Source organism: Chenopodium quinoa, unplaced genomic scaffold, assembly GCF_001683475.1.
Source record: "Chenopodium quinoa cultivar QQ74 unplaced genomic scaffold, ASM168347v1, whole genome shotgun sequence".
In the NCBI taxonomy this organism is placed as follows: Eukaryota; Viridiplantae; Streptophyta; class Magnoliopsida; order Caryophyllales; family Amaranthaceae; genus Chenopodium; species Chenopodium quinoa.
In genome coordinates this window covers 3,425,708-3,445,449 of record NW_018743937.1, presented here as the reverse complement: position 1 = coordinate 3,445,449, position 19,742 = coordinate 3,425,708, and the positions used below count along the sequence as shown (strand labels likewise).

Below are 19,742 nucleotides of genomic sequence, written 5' to 3'. Positions count from 1 at the left end.
TAAGTAATAACTTGTCTGGGGAAACAGTGTTCTATGTTAGCTGGTTCCCCTAACTGTATCGAACACTTTCAAGGACCTGTTTCCCTTAGCTGTTTGTCATCATTCAAAACTATCAATCAAAACCTAAGGGACTCAACAAATTCCCCCTTTTTGATGATGACAAACTTTTGAAGTTCCTGAACCTGTGAACATGCTCAAAAGGAAAACCGTCAAAAACTTCAAGGACTCAAGACTCTTTGGAACAAGTCAGTTAGGCCAACTGGTTCCCTAAACAGAAAATAGAAAATACGAAATAAAAAGACTCAAACTGACTCAATCTAAACTAGCTAAACCTTAGGCTTCAACTTCAGACTACTTCCCCCTTTTGGCATCATTAAAAAGTATCCACAAGTAAAAGCAATGTGCACAAGTTAATGTGCTTATCCATACAATGGCATCAACCACCATTCAAGCATTATGCTGCAAAAAGAGATTAGCCAAACAGTTCATACCATAGGAGAGTTAGTAGTTCATACAAGCCAACAAAGTTCAACCAAAGAAGCCCAAATCCATCCAAAAAGAAAGTTCATGGAATGGAGAGAAGTAGACAGACCAACAAAATCAGTTATTTTAGAATAAACATGAGGGTGAGGAAACAAGAACAGAAACAGCATCACTCCTCATCATCATTCTCGTTCCCTTCCTCCTCCTCAAACTTTGCAACATCTTCTGTATTATCATCTGATTCCTCTTCATCTTTGTCACCATGCTCTGCTTAAACCAAAATCATTATATTACTAAGCATATTCTTGTGATTCCCCAATCTGTTTCAAAACCACTTCCTGACCTGCTGGTTCCTCTATTTTTTTTTTTTTTTTTTTTTTTTTTTTTTTTTTTTTTTTATAAAACATGAGAGATATGTACTGATTCAGAATGTTCTCCTTGTTGCATAACGAGTGCAAAACTGTTCTCCTTGTTGCATAACGAGTGCAAAACTAGCATCACATCAATCAAGCAAAGAGGTTCTTGCTGGTACCCTTTTTCTCTTGGTTCCTGGAACAGCGTCAATGGACTGTTCCTCCTGCACCTTCTCAGTGAACTTCTTTAATTGAGTTACTCTACTTCGTACCATGGTCTTAGCAGTGGGTGTCTCCTCATAATAACCAACAACCTCTATTTCATCCTTTTCACTCTGACTTTTCTGAATTTCCTCCAACTTCGGGCTTAAGGACATTTGAGCTTCCTTCTGATGTTCCCCCTGAGACTGAGCTGGTTCCTTGAGTGAACAGTAACCGAATGAACAATGATGAATTTAAAGCATACGAGAGAGAGAAAGAGAATTTCGAGTGATGATGATTGATGATCTGCACAAAGGGTTAGTGTATATTTTTAACAATGAAGCACAAAGAGAGAAAAAGGAAAGAAAAGAGTTAGTTGAGCCAATAAAAAGCAACTGTAAAGGATATTTTTAAATTGAAATCAAAAATTTGGTAATTATCTTTTACCATAATTATCTCAACCAACTATAAATAAGGCATATGATATGTTTGCCTTTTATATGGGATTAAATAACTGAAATAAGATAAATTCCTTCCAAAAGGAAATATCTTATAGTAATCTTCCGAAAATAAAAGATATTATCGGATGACATATCAGAGCTGGTCTGCTGTTTCCCTTTGCTGGTACCTGTATAGAACCATGTCACGCTGTTTCTGGCAATTCAGCCTGATTTCACCTGTTTCTTACAACAATGATTCTCAATCTTTTTGAGATTTTGAACCATCTACACAACACTTGAAAGATATCAACATAAGTATGTACACACACTATACAAGAGAATACCATTCTAACCAATCATTGAAGGAAGTAATTGAAGCCAAAACCTAAAATCTAACTAGACCTAAAAGGACTCTTAACCTACAAAAAGACTCTCTACACAAAGGCTTTGTGAAGATATCAGCAATTTGATCTTCACTTTTACAAAACAACATCTCCACCAATCCTTTTTCCACATTGTCTCTTAAAAAATGGTGTCTTATTTCAATGTGTTTTGTCTTGGAATGTTGCACAGGATTCTTTGAAATATTGATTGCACTAGTATTATCACAAAAAATAGGAACACTTTTATAAATAACACCAAAATCTTTCAGCTGGTTCCTTATCCACAGTAGCTGGGAACAGCATGAAGCTGCAGCTATATATTCAGACTCTGCTGTGGATAGGGCCACTGAATTTTGCTTTTTAGAACCCCATGAAATTAGACAAGAGCCAAGAAAGTGTGCCATACCTGATGTGCTCTTTCTATCAACTAAGAAACCAGCATAATCTGCATCTGTGTATCCAATAAGATCAATGGTACTGCCTTTGGGGTACCACAATCCCAGATTTGCTGTTCCTACAAGATACCTAAGTATCCTTCTAACAGCCTTCAAGTGAGATTCCTTTGGATTGCTTTGAAACCTAGCACACAAACCAACAGAAAACACAATGTCAGGTCTACTAGCTGTTAGGTAAAGTAGAGAACCTATCATTCCTCTATAAAGAGAAGCTTCAACATCTTTTCCCTTAAGATCAGCATCTAATTTTGTAGATGGGGGAACAGGTGTATCATAAGCTTTGCTGTTCTCCATGCCGAATTTTTTCAGCAACTCTTTTAAGTACTTTTGTTGATGGATCATTATTCCATCATCCATTTGCTTAATCTGCAGCCCTAGGAAGAATCCTAGTTCTCCCATCACGCTCATTTCAAATTCACTCTGCATAAGATTAGCAAATTCATCACATAAAACCTGATTAGTAGCACCAAATAAAATATCATCAACATAAATTTGTACTACAATCAAGTGTTTCCCCCTGGTTCTTATGAACAAGGTCTTGTCTACTGTTCCCCTCTTGTAATCATTTGCCATCAAGAAATTGGACAATCTTTCATACCAAGCCCTCGGAGCTTGTTTCAATCCATATAATGCTTTGTCCAACTTGTACACATGTTGGGGGAACAGTGCATCTTCAAAACCAGGTGGCTGCTCCACATATACTTCTTCCTTTAAATATCCATTGAGGAAGGCAGTCTTTACATCCATCTGAAACAGCTTAAAATTCATGTGAGCAGCATAAGCAATTAAAATCCTAATAGCCTCTAGCCTAGCTACTGGTGCAAACGTCTCATCATAGTCAATTCCTTCTTGTTGATTGTACCCTTGCACCACTAGCCTTGCTTTGTTTCTGACTATAGTACCAAGGTCATCTAACTTGTTTCTAAAGACCCATCTAGTGCCAATGACTGATCTTTCCTTGGGACGGGGAACCAGGTGCCAAACCTGGTTCCTCTGAAACTGATTTAACTCATCTTGCATAGCTAGTACCCAATCAGGATCAGTCAATGCCATTTTATAGTCAGTAGGCTCTACATTAGACAGGAAAGAATAGAAAGCACAAAAGTTTTGAAAAACATTTGTTCTCGTTTGAATCCCCTTATTTATATCACTAATTATTTGATCAGTGGGATGAGAAGATTGATATCTATAACTTTTAAAATTAAGACTGTTTTGTGCTTTCTCATTAAGTTGGGAACCAGCATGTTCATGGATCTCTCCTTCTTCTGAGGAGCCAGGAGGAATCACATTCATGCTGTTTCCTCTATCATTACTTACCTCAGGTTCAGGGGTGGTACCTTCTTCTGTTCCCCCTGAACTCATTACCTGTCTATTATTTGAGGAACCATCAGGACTTGGTTCCCCTTCAGAGTCCTCATTATCTTCATTTTCTTCTCTAGGCACTTCATCATTATCAACTGGTGGAGTATTTGGTAGGCCTAGATCTGCTTGCACTTCATCCGTGGGACCAGTATACTGGTTCCCCGTGAAATCCATCAATCCAATCATTTCATCAGGTTGTACCTGCGCAATCTCAGAAGACATGTTAAATTCATCAAAAATGACATGGACACTCTCCTCAAGAGTTCTATTCTTCCTTTCTACAACACCATTTTGTTGAGGTGTTCTAGGGGCTGAGAAGTTGTGATTAACTCCATGTTCCCTACAATAATCAATAAAGTTAGCATTATCAAATTCAGTACCATGGTCTGATCTTACCGAGACCAGCTTGTGGGTGAGCTGGTTCTCCACTTGTTTCACCAATGTTACCCATTCTTCAAACGTTTCATCCTTTGTGTGTAACATCATTACCCAAGTGTACCTAGAATAATCATCAACCATAACACAGACATATCTATGACCTCTTCGACTTTGTACTCTCATGGGACCACACAAGTTAATGTGTACAAGTTCGAAGGGTCTGCTGGTACTCAAAACAGTTTTAGGCTTAAAAGAGATTTTGACCTGTTTCCCCCTTACACATTCAGAACAAACTTTATCAGCTTCATACTTAATGTTAGGAAGGCCTACAACTAAGTCACGTGTTTTAAGTTTGTTTAGAAGTGTTAGGCTAGCATGTCCAAACCTCTTATGCCAAATCCATTGATTATTGTCAGAAACAGCTCTCAAACAGATGGACTTGTCTTGAGGGATTTTATCTAAGAAGGTGATGTAAACATCATGCTTCCTGGTTCCCTCACATACAAGTTCTCCTGTTTGTGAGTTAACTATGTGACATAGGTTGGCTTGAAACTCAACTATATTACCTTTGTCACATAATTGAGAAATACTCAAGAGATTATGTTGCAAGCCTTCAACATAATAAACATCATCTATTGCGTTAGAAAGTGTCTTACCAACCTTACCTAAACCAGTGATGGTTCCCTTGCTGTTATCCCCAAAGGTGACACTTCCTCCATCAAAGGCCACTAGTGAAAGGAATTGATCTTTATCCCCGGACATGTGTCTTGAGCAACCACTGTCCAAATACCAATAGGTGTCTCCCTTCACTCTAGCCTGCAAGAGCAAATCAAACATTAGTTTTAGGAACCCAAACATACTTGGGTCCCTTTTCAACAACATTAACATCTTGTTGATCCTTTCTTCTCCACACATATTTTATACCCTTGTTGTTCTTATTAGCACTAATTTTCTTAGCTGGACATTCATGTATTTTATGTCCATTTTTACCACAATGAAAACACACATGCATCTCTTTAGTCATGACATACTTTCCTCGTTGATATTCTTTGATCCAGGTGGTTTCTCTGGGAGACCAGTTAGTCCTGGTTCTCTGTCTAGTATAACCAAGACCAACTTTTCCTCTGTTTCCTCTTGATGAAGTCAGGTAATTTAAGGATTCTTGAGCATTCAATAATTTGTCCACATGTCTATGACTATCATTAAGTTCTTTTTCTCTGGTTTCAAGTGTTTTAGTTAACAATTCGTTTTTCTCTTTAAGAAAATCAAAGTTACTTTTTAAAGCTTCGAATTGTAGATTAAGCTTTGAAACCATAGAGTCAATAGACATGTCAACAACCACTGGTTGCTTGTCCTTTTTCAGTTGATTGATTTCCGCATGCAAATCACAAATATTACTTTCATACTTATCAATCGTATTACTGACATCTACACTGGTACCTGTAGGGGAAACAGTGAACTGTGCAGCTTTAAGTGAAGCAATTTCCTTGTGAGAGTTTTCCAGGTTGTAAGCCAATGTTTCAAAGGCCTTCAACAAGGAAGTTCTAGTACACGAATTTGCTTTACTTATAGCTACTGAAAAATCAAGAGTATCACTAGTGGTTGATAAGTCTCTAGGGAACCAGGAGGTCAGATCCTCTTCACCATCAATTGGTTCAAACGATCTTTCCTTTTCTAGTTCCACTTTACACTTGTCCAATTCAACCTCTAGTTCTGCTACTTGATTTTTTAGTTCATAACAGACTCCTTCTAGATGATCACAACTAGCAATAGCAATATTACATTCACCACGTTTTTCTTTTAATTCTCTTTTGCAAGTTATGTATGTTTCACTTAGTTTATAGCATTCATCTAGTAAGGAATCAATACAAGCAAGCATATTTTCTCTATCATATTCATGCATATCTTCTCTAATTTGCTCTAAGCTTACCTTGCGTTCATGTAGTACATCCTTCTTTGCCATAAAGCATTTGTTGAATGTACTGGTTCCCCCTCTGGTTCCTGGACCAGTGCTGTTTTCCTTGATGTTTGTAAAGGCAGTTAGGCAAACATCTGAGTTGGGTGATCCTTCTTCTTCATCTGACCCTGAGTCAGAGTCTCCCCACATGGAAGCTATCATGGCATTCTTGTATGCTTGTTTATCTCCGGATTTAGACTGTTTGTCATTCCACTTAGGACAATCTCGAATAAGATGTCCTTTTTCTCCACACTTGAAACATCCTGTAGAAGAAGAATTAGAGTTAGATTTTTTATAGTTTTTAAAATGCTTACCTTTGAAATTCTTTCTTTGATCTCGAAGAGATCTCTCAAATCTTTTTGCAATCATGCTAATTTCATCTTCATCATCTTCTACTGTTCCCTTAAGCGCCATGCCTCTTGCTGGTTCCTTCTCAGACTTAGAGTCAATCAGCATCTCATGAGTCATAAGGGAACCAATCAGCTGTTCCAGAGACAAGGTAGACAGATCCTTTGCTTCATATACTGCTGTTACCTTGGCTGTCCATGCATCTGTTAAACTACGCAATAATTTTCTCACAAGATCCTCGTCAGATAAATTTTTACCAAGATATCTAAGATCATTTACAATAGTCATAAACCTACGAAAGCAATCATTGATTTTTTCATTTTTATTCATGGCAAACAATTCATATTTAGACATGATTAAATCAATTTTAGACCGTTTTACCTCACTGGTTCCCTCAAACGCAAGTTCAAGGGTGTCCCATATCTCCTTAGCACTACTGCAGCCAGATATACGATTTGTTTCGGTCTCACCTATTGCTTGTTGTAGTATTGACATTGCCTTAGCATTCTTCTCCAGCAACTTGTAATCAGCAGTGACCAATTCGCTATCCTTCTTGGGAACCTGGTTCCCCTCAACATCTGTCTTGAGAATGATATTAGGACCATTTTTAACTACGAGCCAGCATTCATAATCAATACCCATGATAACATTCTGGATCCTGTTCTTCCACCAAGCATAATTATTTCCATTAAACTTGGGTGACTTGTTGTCATAACCGATTGCACTTAATTCTTGAGTACTCATTCTTAACTCCTCTAGATGTTACTCTTTCGAGAAGCTTAGGCTCTGATACCAATTGAAGGTTCAATGGGCACTCAAGAGGGGGGGGGGGTGAATTGAGTGTTAAGTAATCGTTGGCTAATTTTGCTTCTTTTCGGATTATGTGTGAGGAACCAGTTGTGCTGGTTCCCGTACGCAGCGGAATATAAATAAGCAATAAAGAAGACAACAAATTTAACGAAATAAAACAAAGCAATAAAGAACACAACAAATTTAACGAGGTTCAGCCAACTCAGGCCTACGTCCTCCTATCCTAAGTTCTTTATTAATCTACTCCGAAAAACAAAGACAAAGAACACTCTGCTGTTCCCTACTCCGGGAACCAGCAAACCCCACACTCTACTCCGAGTGTGCTCTCGACTTACACTCGTAAGCCCAATGTGTTTGAACTCACAAACACTCACCCAGCCTTTAACCCCTTTGTTAAAGACTCAATACAAGAATCAAGAACTCCCCTTTGATCTCACTTCTACGAAGCTAATTAAGAGAAAATATTTAAGTACTAGAATGCTCTTGTATATGACTTGATGAATGGGATTAGTGCTTAAGTATATGCTCTCAAATAATTGCTCTTTTAATTTCTGGAGAGGCACACGAAATATGTGAAATAAGATGAGTTTATATAAGCTTAGATTCCTAAAACCTAGTTTCCTTAAATCACACAATCTTAGAGAATAAGATATATTGTAATTTTAGGAAAGTATTTATCTTATTTGATTTAATCACAAAGATAGAATCAATTAAGATAAATACTCCTAGTTTTTAGGTAACCAAGAATATTTCATCTTATTTCCAGCTGCACAAAATATTTTCAAAATAATCTTTTCGAAAAAAAATCTTTTTGTAAAATCTTTTTCCAAAACGGCAGCTCGAATATTTCGTACAGTGAACCTGGTTCCCCAACCTGGTTCCCTGAATTGAAACATGTTATGAAACCTGTTCCAACTTTGTACCAGATTTCATATCATACTTCAATATACTTTTAAGCACTTATATAACCCAAACATGCAAGCATACTACGGAGCATATTACATGAAAACCTAGATAACATATTAAAGCATAAATCGTCTTTTCTTCATGTAATCTTCAAGACTTGAATCTTCCTTGAATACTTCTATTATGAGCAAACAATCTTTCTTCGAAATATCTTCGAAAGGCTTCTATGCTCCAAGTCTTGGAATCAACTCAACTACTGCACATGTAACATGGTTAATGCACAATAAAGAGTATGTGACTGCTGTACCACGTAGCAACCATGGAAACAGTACATACTGGTTCCCTACCAGTACATAACACTTTTACCATATAACTGTTCCCTGTATAAAGACAAGTTAGTTCAATAAGAAAACTCATGTAAGTAATAACTTGTCTGGGGAAACAGTGTTCTATGTTAGCTGGTTCCCCTAACTGTATCGAACACTTTCAAGGACCTGTTTCCCTTAGCTGTTTGTCATCATTCAAAACTATCAATCAAAACCTAAGGGACTCAACAGGCTTATAGCTAGCAGCAGTCATAATATCTATGAATTCATATGATTAGCATTTATCTTAATGATAACTCTTGATCAAGCCCATTATTATCACTTTTCCCCAAAAGTACAAGTTTTGTGCGTTTAATTGTGATGGTGGACTGGTGGAGTATCTTTTGCGTCAATTGTTGATTATGGAATTACCTTGCCTTGCTTAATTATTTTCAGAAGGTAATCACACGAACTTTTCTTGGAGTTGGGTGTGTTATAATTCGTCTTATTATGTGTAGGCTTATACAATTTTTATTCATATGATCAATTATTGTATATATTGATAATATGTCGTGATATATGATTTAATTGTCGTATTATTTTGTTGTATTATTGATTATATTGATTGATTGTGTTTCTATTTCTAGGGTTTTAATGTTGTTTTAGGGAGTATTGTTTTATCGAGGTTTTAGGGTTGTTAATGCAGAGTATTATTTTTGGGTTGAGATATGATTATATTTGGGTTATTAGTATGTGTTTTAAGAGTTGAGATATTATGAATCGAATTGTCATGTTAATTGGGAACATGTGCCATTATCGAGATACTATTTATTATTTATGAATAATTATTTGATCGATGTATGAGATCAAAAGGTTGAGGATTATTATTTTGGTATTGGTTTGAGGCTCGACGTTATATAACTTAGTCCTTGGCTTGTTGGTAAGAGGGTAATAATCATGAGTTAAGAATGAGGTACAATCTTTAATATTTATTTTTCTATGGTCCCCTACAGTGGGAATTGACCCGTATGTGGTCTGGTTCAAGGTGTTTTCTAGTTATTGGGAGTATTCAAGTTTTTATACTTGTTGGTTTTATTCGAATTACCCATGTCCAAGGCTAGGTATAGAACAACGAGCATGGCACACTTATGGGTTATATGAGTTGATTGAGTAAAGGTTCGAACTATTAATCGAGGTTGAGTTGTTAAAGGTTATTTTCAGAGTACAATGTGTTATGTAGTTTTGAAATACATTATTTAATTGAGCTAGTAACGTTGATTATCCTAATATACTCTGTATTCTGATATGTGGTGATTACTCAGCTTTTTGCTGACGCGTGTGTGTTATTTTGTTGTGCTATTTGTGTTTGCGGCCATATCTTTTTCTTATGGTGGCCCTGCGACGATCTATTTTGGAATTTGTCCTTAATGGTGAGCAGTCAAGATTTTCTAAGCAGGTTGATCAAGTGGTCGTAGCTAAAGGAGCTCAAGTGTTTCGATTAGTGTGATGTCATGAGTTTATAAAGTTGTATAAATAGCTCACCTAGTTTATTGGGTTGTAATTATTGGGATTTTTGTAAGCCTTAACACTTGACAGGTTGTTGAGTGTGGCGGTAATACCTCCGATTTAGGTGTATGCTTCCGCAATTTTATTTAAAGGTTGTTTGTTTTTCTTTTATTTATTGTTTATTGTTAATAGTAAATCGGGGGTGTTACAAAGGTACATTATTTATATTAAGTTAATGTTCAAAAATAATAATGAACATTTTCATATACCTAAATGTACATTTGTGTTATGTAATATGATCAGGAATGATGAAAAGAAAAAGTCAATTGCAGAAAAGAAGAAAAAAACTGGAAAGGAAAAGGTTGAAAGGTATAATTTCAAATTTTTTTATATACACTCAAATGTTCATTTATATTCCTCATAATTTTCTTAATTTAACAATATTTTATATTGAACAACAAGACCACAACGTGAAAAACAAACAATTCCTCCTGCTTTCCGATCTCCTTACTTGGTCAAGTACAAGGATCTGTTTAAAGATGAGAAAGCCATGAACCAAATTGCAGTAGACTTTGCTCTTGGTGGAAAAGATGAAAGGTAATTACTTATACTAATTAAACTTAAGGTTTAATATATTTTATAAAAATATGTTCACATTCATATTATTAAATGTTCATAATGCAGTGCACTCTTATACTATGATGGCTTGAATCTCATCAATAGAAAAGAAATGAAAACTCTTGGAGATGATGTTGAAGTGACAAATTGTGCCATAGATGGATGGGCAAGGTTTCTTAATCATAAAAAGCCGAGAAACAAGATTTATTTCTCAACAATGCTTCATGTTAGTCTTTCTTCTTTTTTTCTATTATTGATTCTATTTTCCTATGATAAATAATTGCTAAAAATTCATTTAACTTCTATATGTTTGTTTCTATTTCAACAGCACATTATGTGCACAAATAGAGTTTGTCGAGAAGGATCATCAATGAAGACAAGATTTAATGCCTTCATAGAAAGAATTGACAATGAACTGAAGTTGAATAAAATTGACAGCATTGTTGGATATAAACAAATATTAATTCTTGTTTAATACAAATGTTCAAATACATTCAATATATTGTCCAATAACATTATATAATTTGTTCAGGTCTTCTTCCCAGTATCAACTTCTCAACATTTTTTTCTGTTGTGCGTCAATCATATAGAAGACAAAATTCATATAATTGACAATAGAAAACTACCAAAACATGTATCAGTCCAAGCAAAATATGAAGAACAACAAAAAATGATGGTGAGATAATATGTTCATTTATACTTGGCTACATGATCAATTATATTTTATTAATTGTTCATGTCTTCATCACAATACCAACTTCTAAACAATTTTTACTCTTGCTTCTATTAGTTAAAAGGATTGGCAGAGTACATGAAACACCTTGGATATGAAGATGCAAATAGAATTGAAGACTACACAGTTGTTTTGGAAAAGATGAAATGGCGTAGCAACGATGACTATACAAACTGTGGAGTTTACATTATGAAGCATATGGAAACCTTCACTGTTGATCCTAATGAGAGATGGATTTGTGATTTAAAACCAAACAATTTAAGAGTTATAAATGTTCAATTATTTAAGATATAATGTTCATTTATGAAACAGTAAAGATTGTTTAATTAAAATTTGACAATTCATTTTGTTCAACAGGTGGAACAAATTAGGAAGCTAAGGCTCCAATACACAGCAGAACTGATGTTATTTGAAGAAAACACTGAATCAAGAGCAAATAGAAGGAAAGCAAGAAAGTTTGCAACTTTGTAGTTTCAAATGTTCATTTACAACTATGTATATGTTCATATCTTATATATAGACTGTATTTTGTTTTTATTTATTTTTTTATTTTTTATTTTTTTATTTTTAAGAAATAGACTTATAGATTTTATTTTTAAAAATATTATTGTAATTGATATCTCATTTTAATCTTTGGATGAAAGTTTTTTATAAGTTTTATAAATTGGATGTTGGTTCTTACTTTTGTTCATATACAAATGACTAAATAATCATTGATAAATGTAGAATTTTAAAACATATAAAATTCTAATGACTAAATAATCATTGATAAATGTAGAATTTTAAAAACATATAAAATTCTAATATAAAGTTCAAATATACTAAAAATAGTACTATATAAAATATAATATTTATGTCTTTTACATAATAGATCGAAAATTCAAAATTATAAAATAGTACTTAAATCAACATTACAAAAAAGTCTAATGTTTATTAAGTTCTGAAATACTAACTTATTTATCTTTATTAGCCAAACGTTTAGCTACACTTGTATCAAAAAAGGCTAACAACCTATCATACTTAGAAGAAATCTTTTTAGAACCTATTTGATCATTTCTTGATTGAAGAATTTGAACACGAGCACCTTGATCATTTCTTTGAACTGTGGGAGGAATAATAACTTGAACATTCTGAACACGAAATCCTTGATCATTTTTTTTGAACCGTAGGAGAAATAACTTGAACATTTGTTGATAAAACATTCCTGGAGTTGAATATGATCATTTTTGGATTGGTGTTTGAACAATTCTGAGTTGGATTTTGAACATTCCTGGGAACAGTAGGTTGAATAACAGCAGGAGATTTTGTTGACACACTAGTATGAATTGGAACTCTTGGATTAATTTGAGAGTAAGTTTTAACACCAGAAGCACCTTTATTTGCACCAACATTAGAACGAGCTTGAACAACAGAAACACCTTCAACAAGATTTAAATCCTTCGCCTTTAAACAAAATTAAATTGATCATTAATAAACCAGTATATGATTAGTTACAAACACTTATACAAACAAATAAGGAAAAAAAAAACCTTTGCAATAGATGAAATATCAACATCAATAGATATGCTGGATGAAAGAGGGCTTTCACTAGTAGCCTACAAAAAAACCAAAAAAAAATAAAAAAAAATATAAAATTAAATAAAAAAATTATAATATAGATCATAAATGCCAAAAAATAAAATAAATTTATAATCAATAACAAACAAACATACCTGATCAAAATCATTAGAAATACTCTGATCTGATTCCTTAGAACTAGAAGGAATTTCTTCTACAACAGCTGATTTAAAGCCAACCTATATTTTTACATTATAAAAACCAATATTAATAAAATATAAATAAACTGTTTTTTTTTTTTTTGCACATTTGAATTTACCTGAGACCGTTTATTGCTCAAAACAATCAATTCAGTGTGATCACTAATAGAATTAGCATAAGTAACATCACAACCGTTCTCATCAAGTTCCTATTAAAAAAAACAAACATAAATGATCATTTACGATAACTGAAATGATCAATTTGAAAATATTAAATGATCATATGCCTGTACAACTGCTTGCCCTATACCCCTTTTGTAAGGAGTGTACATAGAATTTTTCCTCTTGAAATTACCCTTTGCCTTGTTGCACTGCTTCTCCAAGGTACTCTTAGGCCTTACATTCCTCTCACCTTTAGGCCTAGCTTTTGGAGGATTCTTGATCTCAAGATCAACAATTTCAACCTCTTTAACAGGTTCACTAAAGTCAATTACACCTGATACGCTCGCAACCTTTTCTTTTAACAGATTGAAATAACACTCAACCTCTGCCCTTGCATTCAAAGAATTCTGACAACTTGTTATCAACTTCACAAACTTTCTGATTGTTTGTGACCTCCAAACACTAGTAGCCACAACATTTGTCCTCAAAGTAGGTTCTTCAATACCATGACTACACATGACAGCCTTTGTCCATCATTTCATTATATACTCTTGTGGAATATTATGCACACAATGCAAATGATATACTCGAAGAGAATGAGAACAAAGTAAACCAGTCTCACTAAAGTACATGCATGTGCAACAAACTGCATGTGTTTCCTTATTAAAAACAACTTCATGCTTAATTATATCCTTCCCAGGCCTCCAAAGAAGATATGAATATTCTGGAAAACGCAAACCATTATCAACATGATCATAAGCTGTCCCCCTAATGAACTCCTCTTCAAAAAGCACATAAGCTTGAATAGTGTACACTGATCTTGCATGAACTAATATAACAACATTAGCAAAAGCTAGGTGCCTATTACCCCTCAAAGTATTGTAATCTCTTCCACCTTCCTTACTTCTCCACTCAGAAATGACATCAAGAAAAACATGATAAAAATCACATAAACCTTGAGTCTTATTAAGACGTTGTGAAACTGACTTATTAGTAGTTTCACTACGTTGAGAGGACAATATACCACCAGACCAATACTTCTTAGAATAAGCAGGACACCGCATTTCCTTTATTTTATACAAATCACATAACCAATCATCATTTTCACATTTGTATTTATCACACATCCTATATAACAGAAATGATCATATATTATTTGAAAAATGAACAAAATATAAATTAAAATATGTACATTTGTATAAAGAATAATGATCATAAACAATATGGACACTAATAATATTATGATAACATACAAAAAAAAAAAAAGAAAAAACTGTATGATCATATGTAAAACACTAAATGTTCATATATATAACACATAATAATCAAATATATAACATAATAAAAATAAAAAATAAATACAAAAAACAAAAAACAATAATTTACCTTTTCCAGAAATATTCAAATTCAGCAGGAGTTTCACAATACTTCAAAAGATATCCAAACAAATCTGTAAAGCCTTCCAAAGCTCTCAATGCTCCAATGTGTTTCTTAGAATTTTGTTCAAGATGCCATACACATAAACGATGATGAACAGTTGAAGGAAAAATGTTTCTTATACCCGCTGCAATCGCTTGTGCTTGATCAGTCATAATTGTAATGGGACTTTTCCTCCCCATTGAGTGCAAAAATGTGTCAAACAACCAATCAAAAGACTCGGTGCGCTCATTAAGAATAAAACCCATACCAAACATGACATTGTTACTGACAGGGTAAAGTCGTATCCCCTAATCAAAAGTAATTCCTAAATCCTCTAACTAATGTAGATAGGGAAGTAGGGTCGAATCCACAGAGAAACGAGTCTTTCTATTCCTAATTAATTAATATAATCTAGATTATAAAGTAACCAAAATATAATAATCGAAGGAAACTAAACTACTAAGAGTAAAAGTGGGAAAGAATAAAAGTAGGAGAAACAATGAATAAAAGACCTAGGGTATAAGTTCACCAATAAATAATATTCCAGGGTAAAACATAATAATCAATCATCAATGCATACATTAATCAGATCATAAAGGGCTTTCTCTACGTATTACAATCACACAATTAATTTACCGGTATTAAATCTCATCTTTCGAATCTCGACTCAACCATTTATAAATTAACATGCCTATTGAAACTAGACCTAAACATCAATTCTCATCTGTCGAATCACGAATCAATATTGTCAAACTCATGTATAAAAGATCAGGCCGAATCTAGTCACAGAGCATTAAATCAATCAAGGAAATTAATTAAGCATTGACAATCAACAACAATAAATTACCCCTTCATATTACTTATGGAACCCCACAAACCCTAGAAAGAAAACTACTCACACATAATAAATATAAACTAAACAAAGCAATTAAACAAGACATGATCAAGGAAAGAGATTAAATAAAGGATAGAATTAAACCAAGAGTTGTAGAGAGAGAAACAAAAGAGAAAGAAATACTAAGAGTTTAATTAAGAGGAGAGATAGAGAAAAGTTAGAGAGAGAAAGATAAAAGAAAACTAAATTAAAAACTAAAAAACTAGTAAATAAAACTAAATATAAACTAATAAAAACTTAAAACTAAACTAAGAAAAACTAGTAATTAAAAGCTACTCCCACGTATCTACTACTACTACTCCCTTATATGAGAAAATGGAAGTCAACTCCCTAATCCCACTCAAACTCCTAGCAAACTCATTACTTCGCAGGCCCAAAAAAACTGAATAGCGTGACACTTAATTAATAATTGGTATACACTAGACCCTAGTGTAGGTAGGGATACCTACACCCCCCTCTAAACGATGCGTTTATCATGTTACCCACATCCCATAACCCACTAACCTACTGTAACTACCCACCATTCTCTCTAAAACCTTCTTCTTCATTTCTCTAGACTTTCTCTCTCATCAAAACCAGAAAATATGAACCAAAATTGCTTCAAAATACTACAAAATTGCTTCAAAATACTACGAAATTGCTTCAAAATATTGCTAAATTCCTTCAAATGTCTACATTTGCGAAGAAATTCAACAATCGCAACAACATTCACAGAAAGAGTAAGTAATTTTACTAAATTTTTTTGTATGAACCTATTTTTTCTACTACGTATTTCATTTTGAAATTACATGTTCAGAAACATAATCTAACTTGATTAGAACTATTTTATGCAAAAATCATTAAAATCTACTATGTTTTGTGTTTTTATTTTTATTTTTTACAGAACCGAAAAATATATTTCGAATTAGAGAGATAAAGAGAATGATGATTCAGAGAAGAATCATGTTCGTTGAACATAACAAGGCATAGTCTGAAGAAACGTAAGTATTATTTCAAAAACCTATTTAAACAAGAGTAGAAATTTTTTTTAAAAAAAAAAACAACGAACAAAAGTCTCAAGTTGTAGATCTAGAACTTTTAAAAGATATTAAAAAGTCTTATGGTATAGATGTTAACATTTCTACGATTCCGAGTTAATATATGAACATATATAGAATTATAAATGTTCATTTGTATATTTGAATTTATTTGAGTTTATATTTGACTTTATATGCCTAAATAAATAATGTTCATTTTTATGATATGTTATGCACATTTATGAAATGCATAAATAATCATTCATTTGAGTTGAGAAACTGACTTATTTATTCTATCAAATCTTTTGATCATTTATGAAATTCATAATGTTCATTTACATATAAAGTAATGTTCATTTTAAAATATATGTTAATATTGGTTCATTTCAGTTTACATATATATTTATATGCCTAAATAACGAATGTTCATTTCTTTTATACATTATCCTCATGTATAATATTGATAATGTTCATTTGTATGCATTAAAACTAATATCTTACAACCAATCTAGCTATATTGTAGTGATGTCCAAAGTTACACATTTGATATAAATTTGCACATGGAATTGAAGAATACGTAGTTGTTTTGGAGAAGATAAAATGGCTTAACAACGCTGATTATACAAACTGCGGAGTATAAATTATGAAGCATATAGAAACATTCACTACTAAACTTAATGAGAGTTAGATTTGTGATTTGAAACCAAATAGTGTAAAAGTGATAAATGTTTAATAATGTAAGATATATTGTTCATTTATAAAGTAGTGTATATAATAATTAACATTTGTTAATTCATTTTGTTCAACAGGTGAACCAAATTAGGAAGCAAGGATGCGGAACTGATGCTATTTGAAGAAAAACACTAAATATAGGTTAAATCGAAGATAAGCAAGGAAGTTTGCAAATGAATAGTACATGTTATATGTTCATTTATGAAAGTGTATATGTTCATTAATGAATGTGTATATGATCATATCTTAAACTTCCTCCATTTCTTTTTACTTGCAACACAGCCTTGTGGCACGTGTTTTGAGGTCGGGTTTATATAATGTAAACGGATAAATTATTCATTATAATTTTTACAAATGATACTTAACCCTATTCTAATCTCCGTGTAAAAATTATATTGATAAAATAGCTCGTTTACCCTCACTAATCATCTCCTAAAATTGCGTGCCTAAAAGGTGTGTTGCAAGTAAAAGAAAACGGAGGAAGTATATAGTTTTATAGATGATTTTTTTTGGAGGAAAATAGACTTATAGATATTATTTGTTAAAAAAATTATTGTAATTGATATTTCATTTTAATCTTTATTTGTATGAAAAAATATATATAATTTTTAGGTTTTATGAATTGGTTGTTGGTTCTTTACTTTTGTTCATTTTCAAATTGATAAATAATCATTTACATATGTTGAATTTTAAAAAAACAATATACTAAAAAAGGTACTATATAGAAACAAATTCTTATGTCTTTAACACTTGAAGAACTTTGAACAAGAGCACCTTGATCATTTATTGGAACCGTGGGAGGAATAACTTAAACATTTGTCGATTGAACATTTCTGGAATGGGGTTTAAACATTTCTAGATTGAAGGTTGAACAATCCTGAGTTGAAGTTGGAACAATGCCAAGAACTACGGGTGGAACAAAATATCTAGTTTGAGATTTTGTAGACGCATTAGTACTCTTGGATTAACTTGAGCATCATTTTTAACACCAGCACCACCTTTATTTATAGGAACATTACATTGAGCTTGAGCAGCAGAAACACCAGCAACACTTTTATTTATAGGAATATTTAAATCCTTCGACTGCAAAACAAATTAAATGATCATATTAAAATATATAAATGTTCAATTACAAACACTTAAATAAACAGATAAGAAAAACAAAACTTTAGCAAGATATGAAATATCAGCTTTTTTTCCCACTGCACAAAGTTTTAATATACAATTATAAATGAACATAACAAGTTTCAAAAAATGATCATATTAAATCCTTTAAACACTAAATCCTTCGCCTTCAAATAAAAGTTAAATGATCATATTAAAATATATAAATGTTCAATTTCAAACACTTAAATAAACAGATAAGATCAAAACCTTAGCAAGATATGAAATATCAGTTTTTTTTCTCATTGCACAAAGTTTTAATGTACAATTATAAATGAACATAACATGTTTCAAAAATGAACAATAATTAACAAATACAATGTTCAATAGCAAAATTGCACATGATCAATATGGAAAATTTTGACACATAATATTATCAAGAAAAAATGGTAAAAACAAATAATCATATATGACATAAAAAAATTAAGAAGTACAAATGATAACACATAATTGATTAATTTTAAATATAAAAATGATCCAAAAAAAAAAAAAAGCATAAAAACAAAATCACGCAATTTTCAAACATAGAGCAATGAAATAAATTGAAGCAGCGAAATATTCATAACAAAGTATGAACAATCCAAAAACGCTCATCATAATCATAATCAAATTTTGAAAATTGAAGCAACGAAAAGAATAATAATACATAAATTAAGTTGAAATAAACAGAGCATTATAACACAACAATGTATTGATGATAAAAATTACAAAATTATGATTGTAATTACTCACATTGTTGATGAACAAACGAATCAATCAATCGAACTCTAGAAGACGGAAACACACTTTCGTAATCACGATCGAAATTAGCAGAGGAAGAATCAGCCATTGATGATCAACAACAATTATCAAAATCGTAGGAAAAATAAACGGCAAAATTAGTATAAAATCAAATGAAGAAGATGAATTAACTAGAGAGAATGTAGGTAGAAAAATGGAAATTGATCAATTGAGGAGAGAGAAAATATTGGGTTTAAAATCATTTATATACATAGCTTGAATAATAAGAAACAAGGAATTAAAAAAATAAATAAAAAAAAGGAAAGAATTGAAGCATGAATTAGCTCGTGAGTACTCCCCGCAAGCTACAAAACGGCGTAGCATCAGGGGGTGTAGGTAGACCATCCTACACTAGGATGTAGGGTATAATTTTCACTTAATTAATCCGCCTGACCGGGCCAGGTAAGCTAGAGCTGGAAATGGGCCTCATGTCTTCTTTTGATTTGGGCCATTACTTATTTCCTTCATACTTGGTCCGCAACACTTGATTGGTCCATGATAATAATTAAGCATTAAAACTTTAGACCTCTTCATTAAATCGAGCCCTTAAGGCCTTAATCACCAAATTAAATTTCCTCT

General features: G+C 32.7%; 2 protein-coding genes and 2 long non-coding RNA genes across 4 annotated transcripts; 2 read left to right on the top strand and 2 right to left on the bottom strand.

Annotated features, from left to right (window-relative positions):
- The first annotated feature begins 10,372 nt into the window (after positions 1–10,372).
- LOC110688785 lies at positions 10,373–11,709 on the top strand. The gene is made up of 5 exons (XM_021865549.1): positions 10,373–10,484; positions 10,572–10,731; positions 11,038–11,181; positions 11,296–11,502; positions 11,596–11,709. The coding sequence occupies exons 1-5, from the start codon at positions 10,438–10,440 to the stop codon at positions 11,707–11,709; spliced, it is 672 nt and encodes a 223-aa protein (XP_021721241.1). The 5' UTR covers positions 10,373–10,437.
- A 633-nt stretch (positions 11,710–12,342) lies between these two features.
- On the bottom strand, positions 12,343–14,856 carry LOC110688733 (protein FAR1-RELATED SEQUENCE 7-like). Its single transcript, XM_021865496.1, has 2 exons — positions 14,544–14,856; positions 12,343–14,285 (listed from the first exon to the last, which is right to left on the bottom strand). The coding sequence occupies exons 1-2, from the start codon at positions 14,849–14,851 to the stop codon at positions 13,691–13,693; spliced, it is 903 nt and encodes a 300-aa protein (XP_021721188.1). The 5' UTR covers positions 14,852–14,856; the 3' UTR covers positions 12,343–13,690.
- Positions 14,857–16,063: 1,207 nt separating this feature from the next.
- On the top strand, positions 16,064–17,595 carry LOC110688735. The gene is made up of 3 exons (XR_002504656.1): positions 16,064–16,190; positions 16,355–16,451; positions 17,297–17,595. It is a non-coding gene; the product is annotated as an uncharacterized LOC110688735 (long non-coding RNA).
- A 346-nt stretch (positions 17,596–17,941) lies between these two features.
- On the bottom strand, positions 17,942–19,547 carry LOC110688734. The gene is made up of 2 exons (XR_002504655.1): positions 19,116–19,547; positions 17,942–18,302 (listed from the first exon to the last, which is right to left on the bottom strand). It is a non-coding gene; the product is annotated as an uncharacterized LOC110688734 (long non-coding RNA).
- Between the last annotated feature and the right edge of the window lie 195 nt (positions 19,548–19,742).